Below are 18,951 nucleotides of genomic sequence, written 5' to 3' on the forward strand. Positions count from 1 at the left end.
GTCTGTGAGCCCAGGGTTTGTGCGTGCCCTGCTCGGCTGGGAGAGGCGCTCAGGAGCCCTGGGGCTCAGCATGGGGGCTGGGGTGGAGGCCGAGAGGGGAAAGGATGGAAAAATTGACAGATTCACCTAAAAATTTGGGGCTGGGGTTTGGGGTTTCCTCCCTCCCCCTCCAGTGCCCGAATAAGGGACACCTGAAGGGATTCCTGGGGGAGATATCCCTGAAGGGATTCCTTGAGGACATATCCCAACCATGGGACACCTGAAGGGGTTCATGGAGGAGATATCCCAGCTATAGACACCTGAAGGGATTCCTTCAGGAGATATCCTAACCATGGGACACCTGAAGGGATTCCTTGAGGAGATATCCCAATCAGGGACACCTGAGGGGATTCCTTGAGGAGATATCCCAACCATGGGTCAATATTCCCAATTCCAGCGTGGGGATGGCAGGGGCTGCATGTTCCACTCTGCCAGAGCCAGGGGCTGGTCGGTGCTGGGAGGGTTTGGGAGGAAACCCCAAACTTTCCCCTCCTGCTCTGCCCAGGCTGGGTGCAGGGAACCCCAAACTTCACCAATTCCACCCCAAAATCCTGGGGCTGGGCAGGGAGGGTTGTGAGCCTCTGTTGGAGCAGGAGCAGTGTCCAGGGAGGAATTTCAGCAGAGCTCATCCCAGGAATGAACAGCCCCTGGGAAACCACGGGCAGGCTCTGGGTGAGGGATGTTCCCCCTTTCCTGCTGTGCCACAGGTGAGAGAGAACTCCCTGGGGCATCAGCCAAGGAAAGGCCAGAGAGGCAACCCTGGAGATCATCCTTGGTTGTCAAGGACTTCAAATCTCATTTCCTGTTTTCCACTCAGTTAATTACCAGCCAAGAACAGCTCTTTGCTGCAATCTGTGTTTTAGAGGCAGAAACAGCCTGAAAAAAGAAGATTCAGCTGGTGACCAGAAGCCCAGCCCAGTCCTTCCTTTGTTTAACTCACCTGGGCTGTGCCTCCCTTTTGTGGAAAACTGGAATTGATCAGTTATTGAATGCTTTAAAACTCTCACAGCGCTGCCTTGCAGGTGGAAAAGAATGGACTTGCAGTGTGATGTGAATATCCTGGAGTCTGCAAGATCCCTTTCTGCTGATTTATGCTGAATAAGATTCTCTGAAAGGCAGCAGTGCCCAGGCCAGAGAGGGGGAGAGCAGCTGTGGCCAGAGATAAAAACAAGGACAAAAGGAGTTTGCTGGATTTTAAGAGAATTGTTTGATATCTCTTCATCTATTACAAAAATCCCAATAAAATTTCTGTGGGAGTGCAGGGCGGTACGAGATGGAAATGAGCTTTATGGTGCTGGCGGAGCTGGGAGTCATTTTTAAAATGCAGCCATTAGTCTGCAATGAGTCATGGCACAGAAATACCTGGGCAAAGTGCTCGGGAAAATGAAAATCTATTAAAGCAGATTCTTTGGTGATGTAAAATCAGAATGGCTCTTTCTCCTGAACAGAGGCAGGACAGCCACGTGGAATCTACAGGGGGGAAATTCACATTTCTCCTTCTTTTACTTTCTAGTTCAGGGAAAATTGTTTTTCAATTATCATAATTTATACAACAGAAGAAAGAAATGAATTTTTAATTTCTGGCCTCTAATCCTTTTCCAGGTGCTCCTCCACATCTGTGTTTTGGGTCAAACCATATGAATACGTGCACAGATTTCCAAAAGGTCTTTTTAAGAGAAAGAGAGAAAGGAAATAAATATTTGGGGCATTTCTGGTTCATTTGAAGAATACAAGAGCATCAAAGCAGCCAGGAATAGGAAGGAAAGCTGGAGAGTTGTTGATTCAGAATCTCAAAGAGTGAGATCAGCAACAAAGAACTGCTTTAGTCAAGGGAAGAAGAAAAACCAGGGAACAAAACCTAAAGGGCAACGTCCAACTGAGCCCTGCATGGGGGAACAGCTTCCCTCTGGAATTGTCCAGTTTGGACATTTATTCCCTTCCAGGACATGGGATTGTGGGTGGGATGGGATTCTGGGGCAGGGCTGGGTCCCTCTGAGCGGGGTGTCCTGCACTGGGAGGGTCTGCAGAGCTCCAGGGCTGGACAGAACCCGGCGTTCCCTGAGGAAAGGCAGCAGGGGCTGAGCCCCCACAGATCCTGGGGCTCCCTTGGGGTGTTGGGGCAGCAGGAGCAGAGCAGGAGGATGCAGCTCCTTTTTATCCCAACTTCCCAAAGCCTCCCTTTTTATCCCAGTTTCCCGGCCACATTTTCCTTCTCTCTTTCCTGTTGGGAAGGACGAGAGTTTGACAAGGAAGTCTCACAGATCTGTGTGCTTGGCAGAAAGATTTTTAAATGTAGAGTCTGATGAAGGAATAGAGATGGAAGCAAGTTTTGATATAGAAGAAAAGAATTGCTGAGCCAGTCTCACTGGATAACCAAGGAGGCACAGGGTGTGTTAGTTAGAAGGGGTTTTATGACTTAGAGCAAAGGATAAACCCACCCCAAACAAGAAGATGTTTTTACCAAGCAGAAAGACAGCACAGATAAAAAAGCCTGCTGATTTTGCTAGTAGAAAAAAGGTCTCAGAATTTTCCACTGCAAGAAAACTGAAAAACAACTTCTAGCTTAAACTGTAATGTACTGACTTTGAGTGATTGGAGAACAGTAACATGAATATGGTAATTACAGCAGTTATGATAGGCTATAGATAATAGTTAAGGTATAGATTGGTTCTACTATAGATTGGTATTAAGATGCTCAGGAAAGAAAAGAATATAATGCATTTGTAGCCAAAATTAAAGGGTCTCCAGGCCTGCCTGCAGCTGGAGCTGACAGCTGTGGGCACAGCTCTGTCACCCACAACCCTGGACTGCTGTAACCTCTTGGATGGAATAAACTGCATTTTGTATACAATAAAGTGCACTTTGTATACAAAAAACTGCATTTTGTATACAACAAACTGCATTTTGGATACAATAAATGCATTTTGAATACAATAAATGCATTTTGAGAGCTGCCTGGAGTCCTGCATCTCTCATTTCGGCTCTAACACTTCCCCCATTTCTGAGGTACTTGAGAGGTTCAGACTTCCCGGAACACCTGATCCCAAAGATTTCCCTGTAATGTCTAACCCAGGAATCCCCTGCAGCACCTGGGGCACAGAAACCCAGCCTGCTCCAGGAGCAGAGCAGCTCTGGGGTGCTGAGAACAAATCGCTGCTGCAGGCAGAGCGGGGCTGGTTTCCCCGACAACGGCAGCTCGCAGACTCTGCTTGTTCCCCGGGTGCCATCATCCCTTGTTTTGTTTTTTTTTCCTAATGCCTGACATTTTGTCCAACCAAGAACAGGTTTGTGGAGGAGGACTGGCAGTCAGTGGGGATAGAACTGGAGGAGCATGTGCTGCTGAAAGCAGTGACAGCTTGCAGCCGGTATTTCTGTCTGCCCCGAAACCTGTGCCAGGAGCCTCCTGCCAGGCTGCAGGAGATGCTGAGCTGCAGGAAAGCTTTGCACTGGTCTCAGGATTTCCAAGTTTCAGGGTTTCCATGTCTCAGCCTGTTCCTGAGCTGGGCAGGCAGTGACATTTGTGATTTCAGAGCAGCAGGAGCAAGGACAGAGCTGCTGTTGATGTTGTTGATCTTGTTGTTGTTGTTCAGATTTTCACACTGCAGTCCTGGGTGAAGGAACAGCTCCAGACTGGACCTGCCCTGCTCTCAGCCAAACACGAGGCTAAAACAGCCCCCAAACCCTTGCTTTGGGTTTCCTGCATTTCCACAAAGCTCCCAAAGCCTCATTTCTGCTCCTGTTTCTCCTGCCTGTGCCCTGGCAGCTCCACAGGCTCCAGCACCTCGGCTATGGTGAAGGATGGAGTGAAAAGAATGGTCAAAAATAATGGTGACATTTGGCTCAGTACCAGCTCCACCAGGCCCTCGCTCACAGTGACAGCTCTTTTTGGTTTGGTTGAAGTCATAAATCATTTTTGCATGGAATGGCTAAAAAACGAGGTGAATTCTCCAGTTAGATCCTGATTTTTGGGGTAAATGCAATTTGTAACTAAACCAAGCTAACACAGCCAGCTCTGGACCCTGTGAAATTCCCAAATTGTGCAACAAAATCCAGGCCAGTGTTGGCAGTGCTGTGTGGGGTTTGTGGTTTCAATCTGAAACCAAACCAAAAGGAAGCTGTGCTGATTGCCTTCACCTTCAGCTCAGCCACAGAGAATGAAGTAACAAAAATAAATGTCTCAACTTGCTAAAATAGGGCTGGAAATTTCCCGTGTGTTATTTGGTTATTTAAATCCACCCCCAAAGACAGTTTTTTTGACTAAGAAAGTTTGCAGACATAGAAAATTAGAAAATTCCTCTGGCGTGTGCACACCCCCCAGTCTCAGGGAGAAGGGGATTGTTCTGGAATTTTGGTAACAGAGCAGAGCTCTGCAGCAAATGTACATTCATTAAGGGGCTGAATTTTTAAAACAAATTATTTGGAATACACACGATGTGAAATAATTATGAGATCTTCTAATTCCTCCAACATCTGAACAGGATAAGGCCAAATTTTCAGTTTTCCTGTAGCAGGCATAAAGTGACAACGTGATGGGATTTTAAACCACTCTCGAAGCGAGAAACCTTTTAACCAGGACCAACCTCCAGTGGCTCGAAATATCCAGCGTTATTTGTTGATTTTCACTAGAGAAACCTTTTAACCAGGACCAGCCTCCAGTGGCTCGAAATATCCAATGTTATTTGTTGATTTTTCACTAGGCAGTACACGAACATGACTGTTCCTAAATACAGAATAACATTTCCCTCCTATGGCTCTGTGTCTCTCTCCCTCCTGCCCCGGCACTGACACAAGTGCAGGCTCGTTTGGGGCACCAAAATGTGGATTTTAAGTGGAGGAGGACAGGGAGGAGCTGGTTTTCCTCATCACCAGAGGGTTTTTAGCTGCTGCTCCTCCCGCTGCCACTGATGTGGGGTGAGTTCCATCCCCACCAACCCCTGCTGGCCGTGTGTCCTGGCAGGACAGAGGGACTAAAGCCCCTTCCTGCTGCAGGGGAACTCGGGCTCGTCCAGCTCGGGCTCTGGCACCTCGGAGGGCTTGGAGTGTGTCCTGCCAATCTCCTCCAGGGCACAGGCCAGCGAGTCCAGGTCCCCGTCGTGCTGGTGCCGCGCCTCCCACAGGTCCAGGATGACGGCGGAGGGGCTGCTCTGGGTGGCAAAGAAGGAGAGGTTCCTGCAGGGAAAGGAGAGAAAACGGGTGAGGAATGAGGAGAGATTCCTGCAGGGAAAAAGGGGAAAAGGAGTGAGGAAGAAGGAAAAGTTCCTGCAGGGAAAGGAGGGAGAAAGGGATGGGGAAGAAGGAGAGATTCTTGCAGGGATAAAGGGAGAAATGGATGAAGAAGGAGAGATTCCTGCAGGGAAAGGAGAGAAAATGGGTGAGGAAGAAGGAGAGATTCCTGCAGGGAAAAAGGGGTGAGGAATAAGGAGAGATTCCTGCAGGGAAAGAAGGCAAAAAGGGATGAGAAAGGAGCAAAGATTCCTGCAGGGAAAGGAGGGAGAAAGGGATGGGGAGGAAGGAGAGATTCCTGCAGGGAAAAAGGGGTGAGGAAGGAGGAGAGATTCCTACAGGGAAAGGAAGAAAAAAGGGATGAGGAGAAGGAGAGATACCTGCAGGGAAGGGAGGGAAAAAGGGATGAGGAGCAGCCCGGGCAGCAGCTGTGCCCTATGCCCAGCACGATCCACGTGTTTGGAAAACAAAACCCCTCAGCAGCTGATGCTTGGGTTGTGCAAAGACACAACACCTTTGATCCGTGATTTTCTATTTTGCTAATGTGCTGTTTTTAGGACCCTGCAGGGGTGATTTGCACAGAATTTGGTAAAACAAAGTGTTTATCCAAAACTCTTTTTCCTTTGACTCATATATGGTTTATTGAGGCTCCCACACAAAGCAGGAAGCCAATGGAAAGTTACTTTGCCTGATTTAAGTATTCCTCTGCTCTCCTGGGAACGCATTTATAGAGTTTGTGACAATCAGAAAATATTTTTGTGAGGAAGCTGCCTCCGCCAATTTAATTTAGCCAAGCAGAAAAAGCAAAGTAAGAAGTAAATTGGTTTTTACAGCATCTTTCAGTTTTAATAATCATAATATTATTACTCCTAACAGTAGAGCATGACTGTCTCTTTTAAAGATGTCTTTCCCTTAAAAAAAAAAAATCTGCAGGATTCATTTTGGAAGAGGAAAGAGAGAGAGAGACTCAAGGGGATTTTTCTGGGGGAATGTGCAGCCTCCTAAAGGCTAAGAACAACTGTTCAATGATGGACAAAATCCTTCTGCAGCCTTGGACTCCTGAGAGTGGACAGAAGGACGTGGAGCTGAAACCAGGAGCGAGCCCCCCTCATTCCCACCCACATCCCTGACGCCAGCAGCAAACCAACCAACCAACCAAAAACCAACCAACCAACCAAAAACCAACCAACCACCCACCCCTGAATGGCCCAAAATCCCCGTTCCAGGTGCCAACCCCTGTAGCCATGATATTTTATGAAAAATCCTTTCGTTGGGATTTTTTCTCCTGAGAAGCTGAGAAGCCTCAGAGGAAAAGGAAAACAATTATTATCTGCTGCTGTGGAATGCAACAGGTAAATCTTTGATTGGTCCGTGTTGGTTGTTTCTAATTAATGGCCAATCACAGTCTTGGACTCTCTGAGAGTCACAGGCTTTTTTTATCATTCCACTTCTTTCCTTACTATTCTTCTGATGAAATCCTTTCTTCTATTCTTTTAGTATAATTTTAATATATCATTGTCACAGACATCTTTTATGAAAAATCCGTTCCTTAGGATTTTTCCTCCTGAGAAGCTGAGAGGTCTCAGGAACAAAATGCAAACAATGGTTATCTGCTGCTGTGGAATGCAACAGGTGGGTCTGTGATTGGTCTCATGTGGTTGTTTCTAATTAATGGCCAATCACAGCCCAGCTGGCTTGGACAGACAGTACGAGACAGACCCTTTGTTATCATTCTTTGCTATTCTATTCTTAGCTAGCCTTCTGATGAAAACCTTTCTTCTATTCTTTTAGTATAGTTTTAATATAATATAGATAATGAAATAATAAATCAAGCCTTCTGAAACATGTAGTCAGATCCTCATCTCTTCCCTCATTCTAAGACCCCTGTGAACACGGTCACATATCATTTTCTTTTAATATAATATATATCCTAAAATAATAAACCGGCCTTCTGAAACATGGAGTCAAGATTCTCGTCTCTTCCCTTGTCCTGGGACCCTTGTGAACACCACCACAAACCCCGTGCCAGGGTGTTGTCATTACAGTGCAAGAGTTCTATTGTCAGTACATCGCAAGGGTTCCATATCACTAGAGCTTCGTACGTCCTTGATGTTTCTTGTAGGCATCTCCTCTAGGCACTGACTCTTCCTCGTCCTCACAGCAACCAGCTGACTCCAGTTCCCCTCAACCAACCAATATAACACTCTTCTTATTGACTAACTGTGGCCTGTTAACATCAGGCCTGCTCCTAATCCTTAACAACTGGCTCAGCTGCAACTCTTTAGGGGATAACATTACATTCTATACCATCTTCATTTACCCACACTGTATCCCCCTACACCGGGGCGCTGCCATCACCTGCTGATGCTGTTCTTCTGGGCCAGCAGCTGCCAGTCCTTGCCCTTGGCGCCGGGTGCGTCGAAGGTGGCGCAGATGCGCTGCCGGATGGAGCGCGGGATCTTGAAGGCCTTGGGGCCCAGCTGAGCGGGGAAGGCGCTGTCCTCGTGGCCAAAGAAGGGGATGTTTTCTCTCTCAGCCTGCAGGGAAAAGGAGAATCAAACCTCAGGTTGCTTGAACTGACAACAGAAAATGGCTCAGAGGTTAATGCGGCTGTGCTGGGGTTCAGGGCGTCCCCAGCAGGCTGCAACGGGGTCTGGATTGTGGGAATCCACAAAATCAGAGGGTTTTGGGAAAGCTGCAAAAGGCCCCAGAGGCAGCTGAACTGTGATTAGAGCTAAGCAGCAGCCATGAGATTGGTCAGCAGAAAAATTATTTAAACTGTAGAAAAGCAAGGACAAATAGAACAATGATCTGTGTATTAACACTTGTCAAGAATAACTCCCTAATCTACAGAAATTTTATCTAGCAAGATATTAGGAAGGTTGAAGCTTAATAATGGAGCTCTGTGCATTGTGTTTTAAAGCTTACAAGTAAGTAGTGTATTCAAAATAAGCAAGCATTGTTTTAACCAAAGGTACCTGTGCTTATAGAGGTTGGATAGAACTGCTGTCAATGTGCTTTTGCTTTGTGTGATTGGTCAAAAAACTTATAAAGTGAGTTGTAACATTGAGTTCTTAGTCTGCTGCCTGGGATGTGAGCTGGTGGCATCTTCCCATTGTCATAACCATGGAATGAGGCTGATGCTGGAAAATAAAACAGCTCAAGGCACGTTCCACAGCAGCCCCATCCCGTTTGTGATTTGTACAGAGCCCCCAGCCAGCGTCACGGATAGCTCTGACCTGCTCGGCACAGCTTTTCCGAGTTCCCAAGCAGTTCTTAGCCACAGGCAACCTTGGCAAGCTGAAGTGATATCAGCTCTTTAGTGATTATCAGCTCCTTGTGATTTCAGCTCTCAGCTTGCTAGGTGCCCAGGCAGGCAGATGCAGGGAGAGAGAGGAAAAGTCTGTGTGGGGTTCCACAGGAGCGTCTTTATTGAATCTTCTGCAAAGGTTCCCAGTGACAGCTCTTCTGCCCGAGCTGGGCAAAAGCAGCTCTTTATATAGGGTACAGGGGTTTTGGAAATTGTCCAATAGCAAGGGTTAAAAGAAAGTGACTTATAGTCTTATAGTGAGATAAGCAAGGGATCCAAAGGCAGAAGAGAAGAGCTTCTAAGGTTCCAGTCACCATGAACTGGCATTTCCTATCTTAAGCTTCTGAACGCCAGGAAAGTGTTACAGGCTCTGGGCCTGCTACAAGAGGTGCTTCTGTGAGTTGTGAAAGAACACCCAGAAGGTGTTCCTTCACCATCACAAGGACTTGTGCATAAAAACCTTTAAAGTGGTGGTTTTTCCTTCCACGAGTTTTCTTTTTTGGTTATTTTTGTGTTGCAGAGCAGTGCTGGGTTTCTAAATCTTTAATTGCTTAAACCCGAAACACGGGCACACAAATTCGTGTTTGTTTCTTTCTTTCTTTGGGTTTTCTTAAACACCTGAATTTCTGAAGCACCTCAGCTCTCCTGGACTCTCTGGAATCCAGAGAGGATCTGGCCCCTCTTTTCCTGTGGAATCACACCAGCCTTGCATAACAAAGTAAAAATTTCAGTGCGTTACTCATCCGAGAGTGACACAGCATCAATATTAACCAGCAGCAGTGATGCTGCTGCCTCCCTCCACCGTTTGTGACAGGTCCCCAGGGCCAGCCAGGCTCAGCACCCGGTGCTGGAGCTCTGCCCTGGGCTCTGCTCAAGATGCAGAGCAGGAGAAGCTCCTGCCCTGCACGTGTGCGATAAGCACAGCGACCCGGGCGCTGCGGGGATTGTCGCGCACGGAGCGGCTCCGGGGGGGAGTTGTCACTCACAGATTTATTTCGCAGTCAAATTATCCTCCCTCTTCAATCACTGCTGGAGATAGGCATGAGAAAGCCTTCCACAGCAGTAAATCTGCTTGAAGCAGAACGGGAACATGCTCTGGGGACTTGTGTACAGACAGGGCCCTTAAAAACACAGCAGAGAGGGAGAGCAAGGCAGCAGCAGCACGGGCTGGAGACACAGAGAGTGACAGAGGGGTTTTATGAAATAACAATAAAGAAGCAGAAAACATTTGGTCAGTTCTGAGAAGTTTTTGCACAGGATGATGTTTGTGTGCTCTTGCCCAGCTGCTGCACTCCCCACTCAGAGCATTTATGGGTGAAGAGCTCTAATCCAGAATTATTAATCTGGATTAATCAACAAAAATGCTCAATAATCTAAGAAAATGCAGCTGCTGAAGTTCTCGTGGCTGTGGGACAGATCAGCAGTGTGCTCAGCTGTAGGTCTGATTTCTTTTAGCCATGAGCAGGGCTCAGCCCCCACAAGGCACAGTTTGTACCCCTGTCCCCAACCCTCAGTGCTGTGCAAGGGCTTCTTGCTAGGAAACTGCAGCCACCAGCCCAAACAATCAATTATTAAATTATTGATAAATTATTGCTGGTGCTACAGGGTCTCTGTGCCTTGATTTCTGCTGGAAATGGGACCTGCAAGGCTTTAAAGCCTGCTTCCAGCTTCGAGCAAAAACTACAGGAGGAAAGGACAAAACTGGGGAGGGAACTGGCAGGCAGAGAGGTGGTGTCCCCTCCTTGGAAGGGTCCAAGGGGTGGGATGGTGGAAGGTGGCCCTGCCCATGGCAGGGGTGGGACTGGATGGGTTTTAAGGCCCTTCCAAGCCAAGCCAAGCCAAGCCAAGTCAAGCCCAAGCCAAGCCAAGTCAACCCACCCCACCCCACCCCAGGATTCGGTTCCACGACCATCCCACCCTACAGACCAGGGGGTGCTGGTGTCTGTACCTCGAGGACGGAGGTCTGGACGTGCAGCAGCTGCTCGTGGCCCTGCAGCTGCCTGACACACACGGTGCAGCACAGCTGGGTGGTGGCGGGGCTGAAGCGCTCCAGGGAGAAGGCGCCGAGCAGGGGCCGGGGGCTGCCGCGCCACACGCGGGAGAACGGCACCTCCTGTGGGACAGGGACACGTCAGGGACAGGGGACACGGCCTGGGGACACACCCAGTGCTACTCGGCTGGGGTGGGCTCGGTAATGGCACCTCCAGCTCTGAGCAAAACCAGAAAATGAGGATTGAGTTGATGGAACTGAGGTGTGGCAGTGACCGAGAGCTCAGAGGAACAAGTAACTGGAGATTCTTAAAAGAGATGCTTAAAGAGACTTCAAAAAGATGCATTTCACTTCCTCCCTCTTGCCAGGATCAGGATTCCTCTCTGTGTCTCCTGGGAATCACCTTGTAACCAGAACGCAAGGACAGAAACTTCCCACTGAGAACTGCCAGCCTTCCCTTCTCCACCCCAAAGGAATTTCCCACCAGGAACTGCCCTAGTCCTATCACCCTTCCCTTCTTCGTCCTAAAGGAACTTCCCATTGAGAACTGCCCTGGCCCTGCCGACTTTCTTTCCTCCATCCGAAAGAAACATCCCACCAGGAACTGCGCTGGCCCTGCCATCCTTCCCTTCTCCATTCCAAAGGAATTTCCCACCAGGATCTGCCCTGGCTGCCTCAGCTCCCTGCCTGTTCCCCAGCCCCAGGCTGGATCTCGAGCTGGGAGCAGCAGCAGTAGTAAAATGCTCCCAATGATAAAGGCAACATTAGCAAAATGTTAGAAGTGGAGCAGCTGTAATTAGATTTTTTTCAGGGTGATGATCTCTGCTTTCACTCCGAGTGGAAGAATCACTCAGCTGAAAGGAGTTGTGTGAAACAAAGCAGAGCAGCAAGGAGTGCTGCAACAATGAGGGGTTGGAGTATTCCAGAGATGCTTTCAGCTCCACTCTGCGTTTATAATTAAGCTCCTCGCAGATGGAGGTGCTGTAAATCATCTCCTGGCCCCAGGCAGAGCTGGATTCTCCAGGAGATGCAGATCTGAGCAGCCAGAGGTGTGTGCCCAGCTCCTGCCAGGCCCATCCCTGCTCTGCCTGCACCACCCACAGCTCGCAGGGATCCCCGGCGGGAAGGGAGCCAAGCCCTGGGCAGCTGCTCGTGCCAGGCCAGGACAAACACAGGCTCTGAGCAGGATCTGCAGGAATCCTGGTGCCACCTGCCACCAGCTGCCTCCCAGCAGCTCTTCAGTGTGATTTATTCATCTGCTCGGCCTCCCTGAGACGTAATTTCCATAAATCCTGCTCCCCACGCTGCCCGGGGAGGCTCTGCTGCTGGACCAGAGACATTCCTGGAACAGGCTGTGTTCAGTTGTTCCTGCCAGGCAGCACAAGCAGCTGCTCTCACAGGGTGGGACGTAGGAGAGGAACCCAGGGAACACTGGAAGAAACTCCACGTGCAAAAATAGATCCTTTTCTCTATAAAGGGGCTGGAAGCAAACCAGAGCTGTCACCAGACTCTTCACTGCGAGGGAAGCACCGGGCCAGGGGAGGCTCTGCAGCTCCTCTGAGGAACAGTGATTGTGTTTCTGAGCTGCCCAAGGCATACCAGTTACACCGGTTATAAAATGCAAATTTTCTTCTGGGTCAGGGCAGCCCTGGGTTTGGCACAGGACTTTTTTCCAGCCCTGAGGCCCTGCTCTGATCAGGCTCTAAATGGCACTTGGAGGTTGAATTCCAGACATTTATTCTTCGTGTTTGGAGAAGGGATTAGGAGACAATAAAATAACTAAAGTGTGGAACTCTATAATCTGCTGAGGGCAGAAGTGAATTTGTTGCATTAAGAGGAAACTCCTCTGATTTGATTTTCTTTTGGGCACACACTGGCAGGACTGGGACATCCTGACCCTACTTGGTTTGGCTTTTAAAATACAGGTAAGTGAGAAGAACAATCAAAATACCAAAAAGCTCTTCTTCCTAAGAAGCTGAAAAGGATTAATTTATTTAATTTCTTAAGCTGTAGCCTGAATTATCCCCATGAGGGATAATTGGGGATTGCTCTGGCTCTGGGTCTGTGTTTATAACTTTCAGAGCCCATTACCCTCTTATGTTTTATGTTTTGGGGAATGTGGCAACACATTTAAAACAGGGTTTTTGCCAAAATTCTGGAGGATGCAAAAACTGTGTCTCTGCTTCTGGGAGAAGGGAGATTGTACATTCTAATTGAGTGCTGTGTTTTAAAACCAGCCCACTCCATGTGCCAGCACATTCCTTAAGATTTCCAGTCATCAAAATCCTTGGAAATTCTTCTTTTGTTTTGATTTTTCCTTTTCGGTTTTCAACAGCCTCTCTAATTAATGGAGAAGAGAAAAATCAATTTGCTGCTCTTCAGTTCTAATGCTTGCTCTCTGCGTGCTGTGATTTGAACTCATGGTTACATTTAAATGTCATTTTTAGCCATATTTCCATAGTTATATCTAAACTGCAATGACAGATATTAGAAACATCTTGAGGAGTGGTTAAGTTTGAGCAGGAATATTTGCCTTCTGTTGGAGGCAACTGAAATGGGGGAAGGCACAAGCGTTTCTGTAAAATGACAAATTTACAGCGTTCTGGTGTAAACGAAATCTGTGTTTGTCAGAACCAAAAGGCAACATGTTTTTGTTAAACGCTCGGGGGGTTTAAAGCTTTTTAAATAAAAGGAACCTTGGTTCATTTTGGTTTCATTTGGGTTCTCCCCCAGTGCAGAGGGAAGCAGTGAAATGCCAGGTACCTGACAGGCAGTGAAGGGTTTGATTCTCCACAGGAAGGGAGGCACGTCCAGCACTGAGATCTGGAGGCTGCAGGTGTTGCCTTTAAAATGCAGAAGTTTGGGTTCCTCCAGCAATTGTCCCCCCTGGAGCCTTTCATCGGAAACCACTTCCTGCAAGGGAGGAGGAGAGAATATTTCCAGCATCAGGAACAAACCCCAAATCCAGTGAGAATCCCTCTCTGTGGGGTCCAAGGCTCCCCCACAGTGGTCTCTCTCATAGGCAGCTGATGGTATTTATAATATAAATATTTATATTTATAAATAATTGATATCGATGTTTCCCAGAAGGCTGGTTTTGGGCACTGCCAGCCCCATTTCTGGGCAGATAATGCTGGTTGGACACTGAATTTTTGGCTGTCTCCACTCTCCAACACCCCCAGTGCAGCCCAGCACAGCTGGACTCCAGAGCAGCTTTGCTGGGGAACTTCTCTCAGGGCTTTTCAGAGCCCTCAAACACTTCAGGTGAAATCATTCACTTCCATTTCCCACCTCTGGGGCACTTCCAGAATCACTGCACAAGACCCTGAGCAGTGTGAAGGGCAGACTCTGGGCAGGGGTTTGCACTACAGCCCTCCAGAGCTCTGCTCCAAGAGAAATTTTTATGTAATTCAGTGAATTTAAAACATAATGGCAGAAAAAAAAAATCACCCCTGCCAGTACTTAAGCAATGTTTATTCCTGTGGTGCTGCAGTAAAAACACCAGTGAGGGAGGAAAGGTTGCAGAAGTCTTTAAAAATCAGCAGGCAAGCAGTGCTTCCAAATTACCTTTCTCAATCCACATAAATTATATCAAATGTGTGTCCGTGGAAGGGGTTTAGTGCTTGTCAGGACCAAAGTCGCCGTTAGAGGAGCTCCTGGAATCACTGTGACCTTCTGCAAATTCAATGCTCCAGCTCTCTGAAACTGCACTAATGGATTTCTATTATAAACCAATTTTTTTTCCAGGCATTTAGGTTGGTTTAACCCCTGGTGGTGTTCCAGACTGCAAGGCAAGATGTATTTATTCCATTTGCCATCTGTATGGCAGTTGTCTTCTGTTCAGTGGGCAGTTTTCCTTATCTCTTCCACTCCTCCCTCTGGGGGGGACATCTGCTGATAAGAGGCTATTGAATGTCCCTGCATGGCTGATAAGAACTGCAGCATCCCATTGGGAGATGGGAGCCCAGAGGGAGGAGCCAAGCATTTCTACCCGGATATAATCTGGAGATTCTGGAACACCAGCCAAGCATTCCTGCCTGGATATAATCTGGGGATTCTGGAACACCAGCCAAGCATTCCTGCCTGGATATAATCTGGGGATTCTGGAACACCAGCCAAGCATTCCTGCCTGGATATAATCTGGAGATTCTGGAACACCAGCCCGGCTTCTCCACTGGATTTCCCAGAGGAGCAGCAGCTGCCTCTGCCCCTGGATCTCCAGAGGCAGAGACTGCACCCTTCTCCAGGATCCCTGCTCCAGCAGAACCACCCCTGACACTGCAGGAGGGCTGAGCCACAATTCCAATGGGACTGCTGCCAGCACCCTGACCCACAGGGTGTCAGGTGGGGTTCTGACTCTGTCAGTGTTGGTTTAGTTACTGCATTGTTTATTTTATCGTTTTTTCTTCCCTATTAAAGAACTGTTATTCCTGTTCCCATATTTGTTGCCTGAGAGCCCCTTAATTTAAAATTTAGAACAGTTCAGAGGGAGGGGTTTTACATTTTCCATTTCAGGGAGGTTCCTGCCTTCCTGAGCAGACTCCTGTCTTTCCAAACCAAGAGAGGTGGTTGGGTTCATCTGAAGGAATAATATTGGGAGACTTCAGTTTTTTGGTTTCTAGCCACAGAGGGAGCAGATTATTTCTTAACCATTCTCAAAATTCTTGGAGAATGTTGGATGGTTGTGAATGTTGTGTGAGTGCTGCTCTGCCTTCAGTGACACATGTGGGGCTCCTCCCACAACAGGAGAATTTGGGGCAAAACACAAAGGATCTGGGTCTCTTCAATTTTGAGAGCCAGGAGTTTCCCAGCACACTCAGAACTTCCCAAAGGCCCAAGGCAGCTGCTGGAGGAGCAAGGAGAGTTTCCAGCCAGGGAAAAATTCAAAAACAAGGGAATTTTGTCTCTTACATAAACCTGCACTGTGCAGGATTAACTGCCAAACACCACTTGGCAACCCCAACTCTGATATTTTATCCAAAAACCTCTGTAATCCCCCATATTTCATCCAAAAATCTCTGAAATTCCCCATATTTCATCCAAAAATGAAATTACCCATATTTTATCCAAAACCCTCTGTAATTTGCCATATTTTATGCAAAACCCTCTGTAATTCCCCATATTTTATCCAAAAATCTCAGAAATTCCTGATATTTTATCCAAAAACCTCTGGATTTCCCCATATTTTACCCAAAACCCTCTGAAATTCCCCATATTTTACCCAAAACTCTTTGTAATTTGCCATATTTTATCCAAAAACTTCTGACATTTGACATATTTTATCCAAAAACGTCTGAAATTCCCCGTATTCCTGATATTGCCTTGCTCTTAGGGCTGCATCACTCCATAAATGCAGGATTGTCTCACTATCCACACACACCCTGCTCACTCCTGGCAAGGCAGAGAACTGGTAATTATTCTTCTGATCATTTCCTCCAGACTCATCAGGAAGACACCGGTACCCACTAATTGTCTAAGTGTTATAAAGAGGATAATTAGGCAGCCATTGTGAGCCTCTAACAATCCTTTTGGTGCCTTGGCTTTTATTAGCAGCACAGAGACAGCAGCTCCACTCAGAGCCCTGTTCCCACTCCTGTGCCACAGCAAGGGAAGGAAAAAATTCATCTTACAACTGTTTGCATTTCAGTTCCCCAAAGAACAGCATTTTTTATCCAAAAGCCTCTGTAATTCCCCGTATTTTATCAAAAACCTCTGTAATTTGCTATATTTTATCCAAAAAACCTCTGTAATTCCCTGTATTTTATCCAAAACCCTCTGTAATTTGCCATATTTTATGGCAAATTTCATCTCACAACTCTTTGCATTTCAGTTCCCCAAAGAACAGCATTTTATCCAAAAACCTCTGTAATTCCCTGTATTTTATCCAAAAACCTCTGTAATTTGCCATATTTTATGGCAAATTCCATCTCTCAACTGTTTGCATTTCAGTTCCCCAAGGAACAGCATTTTATCCAAAAACCTCTGTAATTCCCCACATTTTGTCCAAAAACCTCCGAAATTCCCCTTATTTTATCCAAAAACCTCTGTAATTTGCCATATTTTATCCAAAAACCTCTGAAATTTCCCATATTTTGAGCCCCTGAGTTTACCAAAAGCCAGAGAATGTCACTGTTGCGTCCTGGAACACGGTGCAGGAAAATCATTCTCATCCCAAGTGCCACATGGGGATTTGGTTTGATGTTTTTTTCAAGAGGAAATGCAGGATAATTGAATTTTTGTAAACCAGGGCTGGGTGAGTTTGGGTAGCTGAGAATGTGGCAAAAAATGAGAGAGCAAACAAGAGAGTTTGGCTGCCCTAAAGCTCTCAGTGTAAATCCACAACTGCAGGGAATTTAAGGGATTTATTCAAATGGCGCAGCAAGTTCTTAAAAAAATCCAATATTCCCATAGGGTTAAGGTTGGGGATGAAAGGAGCAAAGGGGTTTAATGGGAAAACCAAGCAAGCCCAGAGGAGCAAAGTGAAGGCATTTACCTGGAATGCACAAGGGGTGTTATCCACACAATAAACCCTCAGATTGTAATCCAGAGAATTGCAAGACAGGCAGCCAAAAACGGCGACTTTCAGCTGTCGAACGGCGCAGTCTGAGATGGGTTCCCCAATTAGGGCATAAGTTCCAAAGCTGTTTAAGAGAATGTGACAGGCATAAGGATCCAACAGGCAGTAGCAAGAAGTAGTTTCCTCTTCCACAGACATCACTTCCTGCAAAATGAAATTCAGGTTTAAAGAGAATAAAGCGAAGTGGAATCAATAGGCCTCCACAATAGGAGTCATGGCATTAATTCTTTATTTTTATTCAACTGGAATGCAGAGTGTTGCTGGGAGCCACTCTGGGGGAAGGGGAGAAGGGGGACTGCTTCCCTGAGTAAATATTCCCAATTTAGCCCTGAGTCAGCAGGAGGATTTATGGCCATGCCCAGCACAGAGCTCGCTGTGTACATACAATAATAATGATGATGCCTAAGCAATTTTAGCAGCTTTTTTCAAGTGCTCTTGACTTTCTGGCTAATTTTTCCCCCCAGTGTCAAGTTAAAAAATTACCTTGAAGGTTAAAGTCAATAAGCAAACCTTGAACAATGGCTGGGCTTTTGACTTCCTTCCAGAACACCCATTACAGCCATGTTTCCCTTCCTCAAAAACTCCCTCTGCTCTGCCTCTGCTGCTCAGTCCTGCCCTGTGTCCCTCTGTCTGTGTGTCCTGTGACCCTCTGTCCATCTGTCCCTCTGTCTGCGTCCCTCTCCTCAGTGACCCAGGCTGTCTGAGGCCAGCACTGCTGGAGCTGCCCAAGCTCTGAGTAAATCTGTATCAGGAAAATGGGACTGGGAATGGCTTAAAGCACAGGAAACCTCAGGCAGGGGCTCAGAGAGGGACAGGACAGAAGGACAGGCCGCAGCCATGGCATCCATGGCTGGGCTTTGTAGCCATAAACTTCTGCACATCTTTGGGTGAAACACCCAAACCCCATTCTGCTGCTTCTTCACAAAACACAAAATCTTTTTCACTGCGATTGTTTCTTCTTCTCTGTGTCTATCCCCACCAGAACCTCTGCACAACCAAGACTCAACTCCATTTCCACACCGGGTGTAGGGGGATAGAATATAAGTAAATAGAGGAAGTATAGAATGTAATCTTATCCCCTAAAGGGTTGCAGCTGAACCAATTACTAAAGATTAGGAGCGGGCCTGATTTTAACAGGCCAGAGCTGTAGCCAACAAGAAGCGTGTTATGAAAGAGTGGATTGGTTGGTTGAGGGGAACTGGAGTCAGTTGGCTACTGTGAGGACAAGGAAGAGTCAGTGCCTAGAGGAGATGCCTACAAGAAACATCAAGGACGTATGAAACTCTAGCGCTATGGAACCCTTGCAATGTACTGACAATAGAACGCTTGCATTATAGTGACAACAAATGGTGACCCCGACGTGATTCAAGAGAAATGACCCCGATGTGACAACAACTGGGTGCAGCCTGGGGCTGGGCTTACCTCCCACTTGCCCTGCTGCGTCCTCCTTTTGAGGTGGATGCTCCAGTGCTGGGGGTCGGCGTGGGCGCAGTGCGGGATGCTCAGGGCGCAGGGGGTGCTCACGGCCAGCTCGGGGGGCCCGCAGCTCACCTCAGGCCCCAGCAGCACCTCCGGGCCCTCTGGCTCCAGGCTTGGGGCAGCAAAGACAAGAGTGGCTGTCAGGAGTGAGAATTCACTGAAAATAGTTCAAATCCAAGCATCCCCCTCATCTGTCTCGGGGTCTCTGTGGTCAGGATGACCCCGGGATGTGTTAGAAAATCTCTTTTCCCAGCCCAGCAACCAAAGAAGGAGTTAGGATTCCTTGTCTCTCATTCTCAAGGTTGTTAGATAAGAAATAATAATTTCTTATCT

At 47.3% G+C, this 18,951-nt stretch overlaps 1 protein-coding gene across 1 annotated transcript in view; it reads right to left on the reverse strand.

Annotated features, from left to right (window-relative positions):
• Positions 1–3,022: 3,022 nt before the first annotated feature.
• LOC115912681 (netrin receptor UNC5D-like) overlaps positions 3,023–18,951 on the reverse strand; it is a 103,292-nt gene continuing 87,363 nt past the window's right edge. The window contains 6 exon segments of the mRNA XM_030964337.1: positions 3,023–5,208; positions 7,621–7,799; positions 10,521–10,685; positions 13,326–13,475; positions 17,056–17,283; positions 18,562–18,730. Coding sequence (XP_030820197.1) covers positions 5,007–5,208; positions 7,621–7,799; positions 10,521–10,685; positions 13,326–13,475; positions 17,056–17,283; positions 18,562–18,730 — 1,093 coding nt within the window. The 3' untranslated portion in view covers positions 3,023–5,006.

This window comes from Camarhynchus parvulus, chromosome 22, assembly GCF_901933205.1.
Source record: "Camarhynchus parvulus chromosome 22, STF_HiC, whole genome shotgun sequence".
In the NCBI taxonomy this organism is placed as follows: domain Eukaryota; kingdom Metazoa; phylum Chordata; class Aves; order Passeriformes; family Thraupidae; genus Camarhynchus; species Camarhynchus parvulus.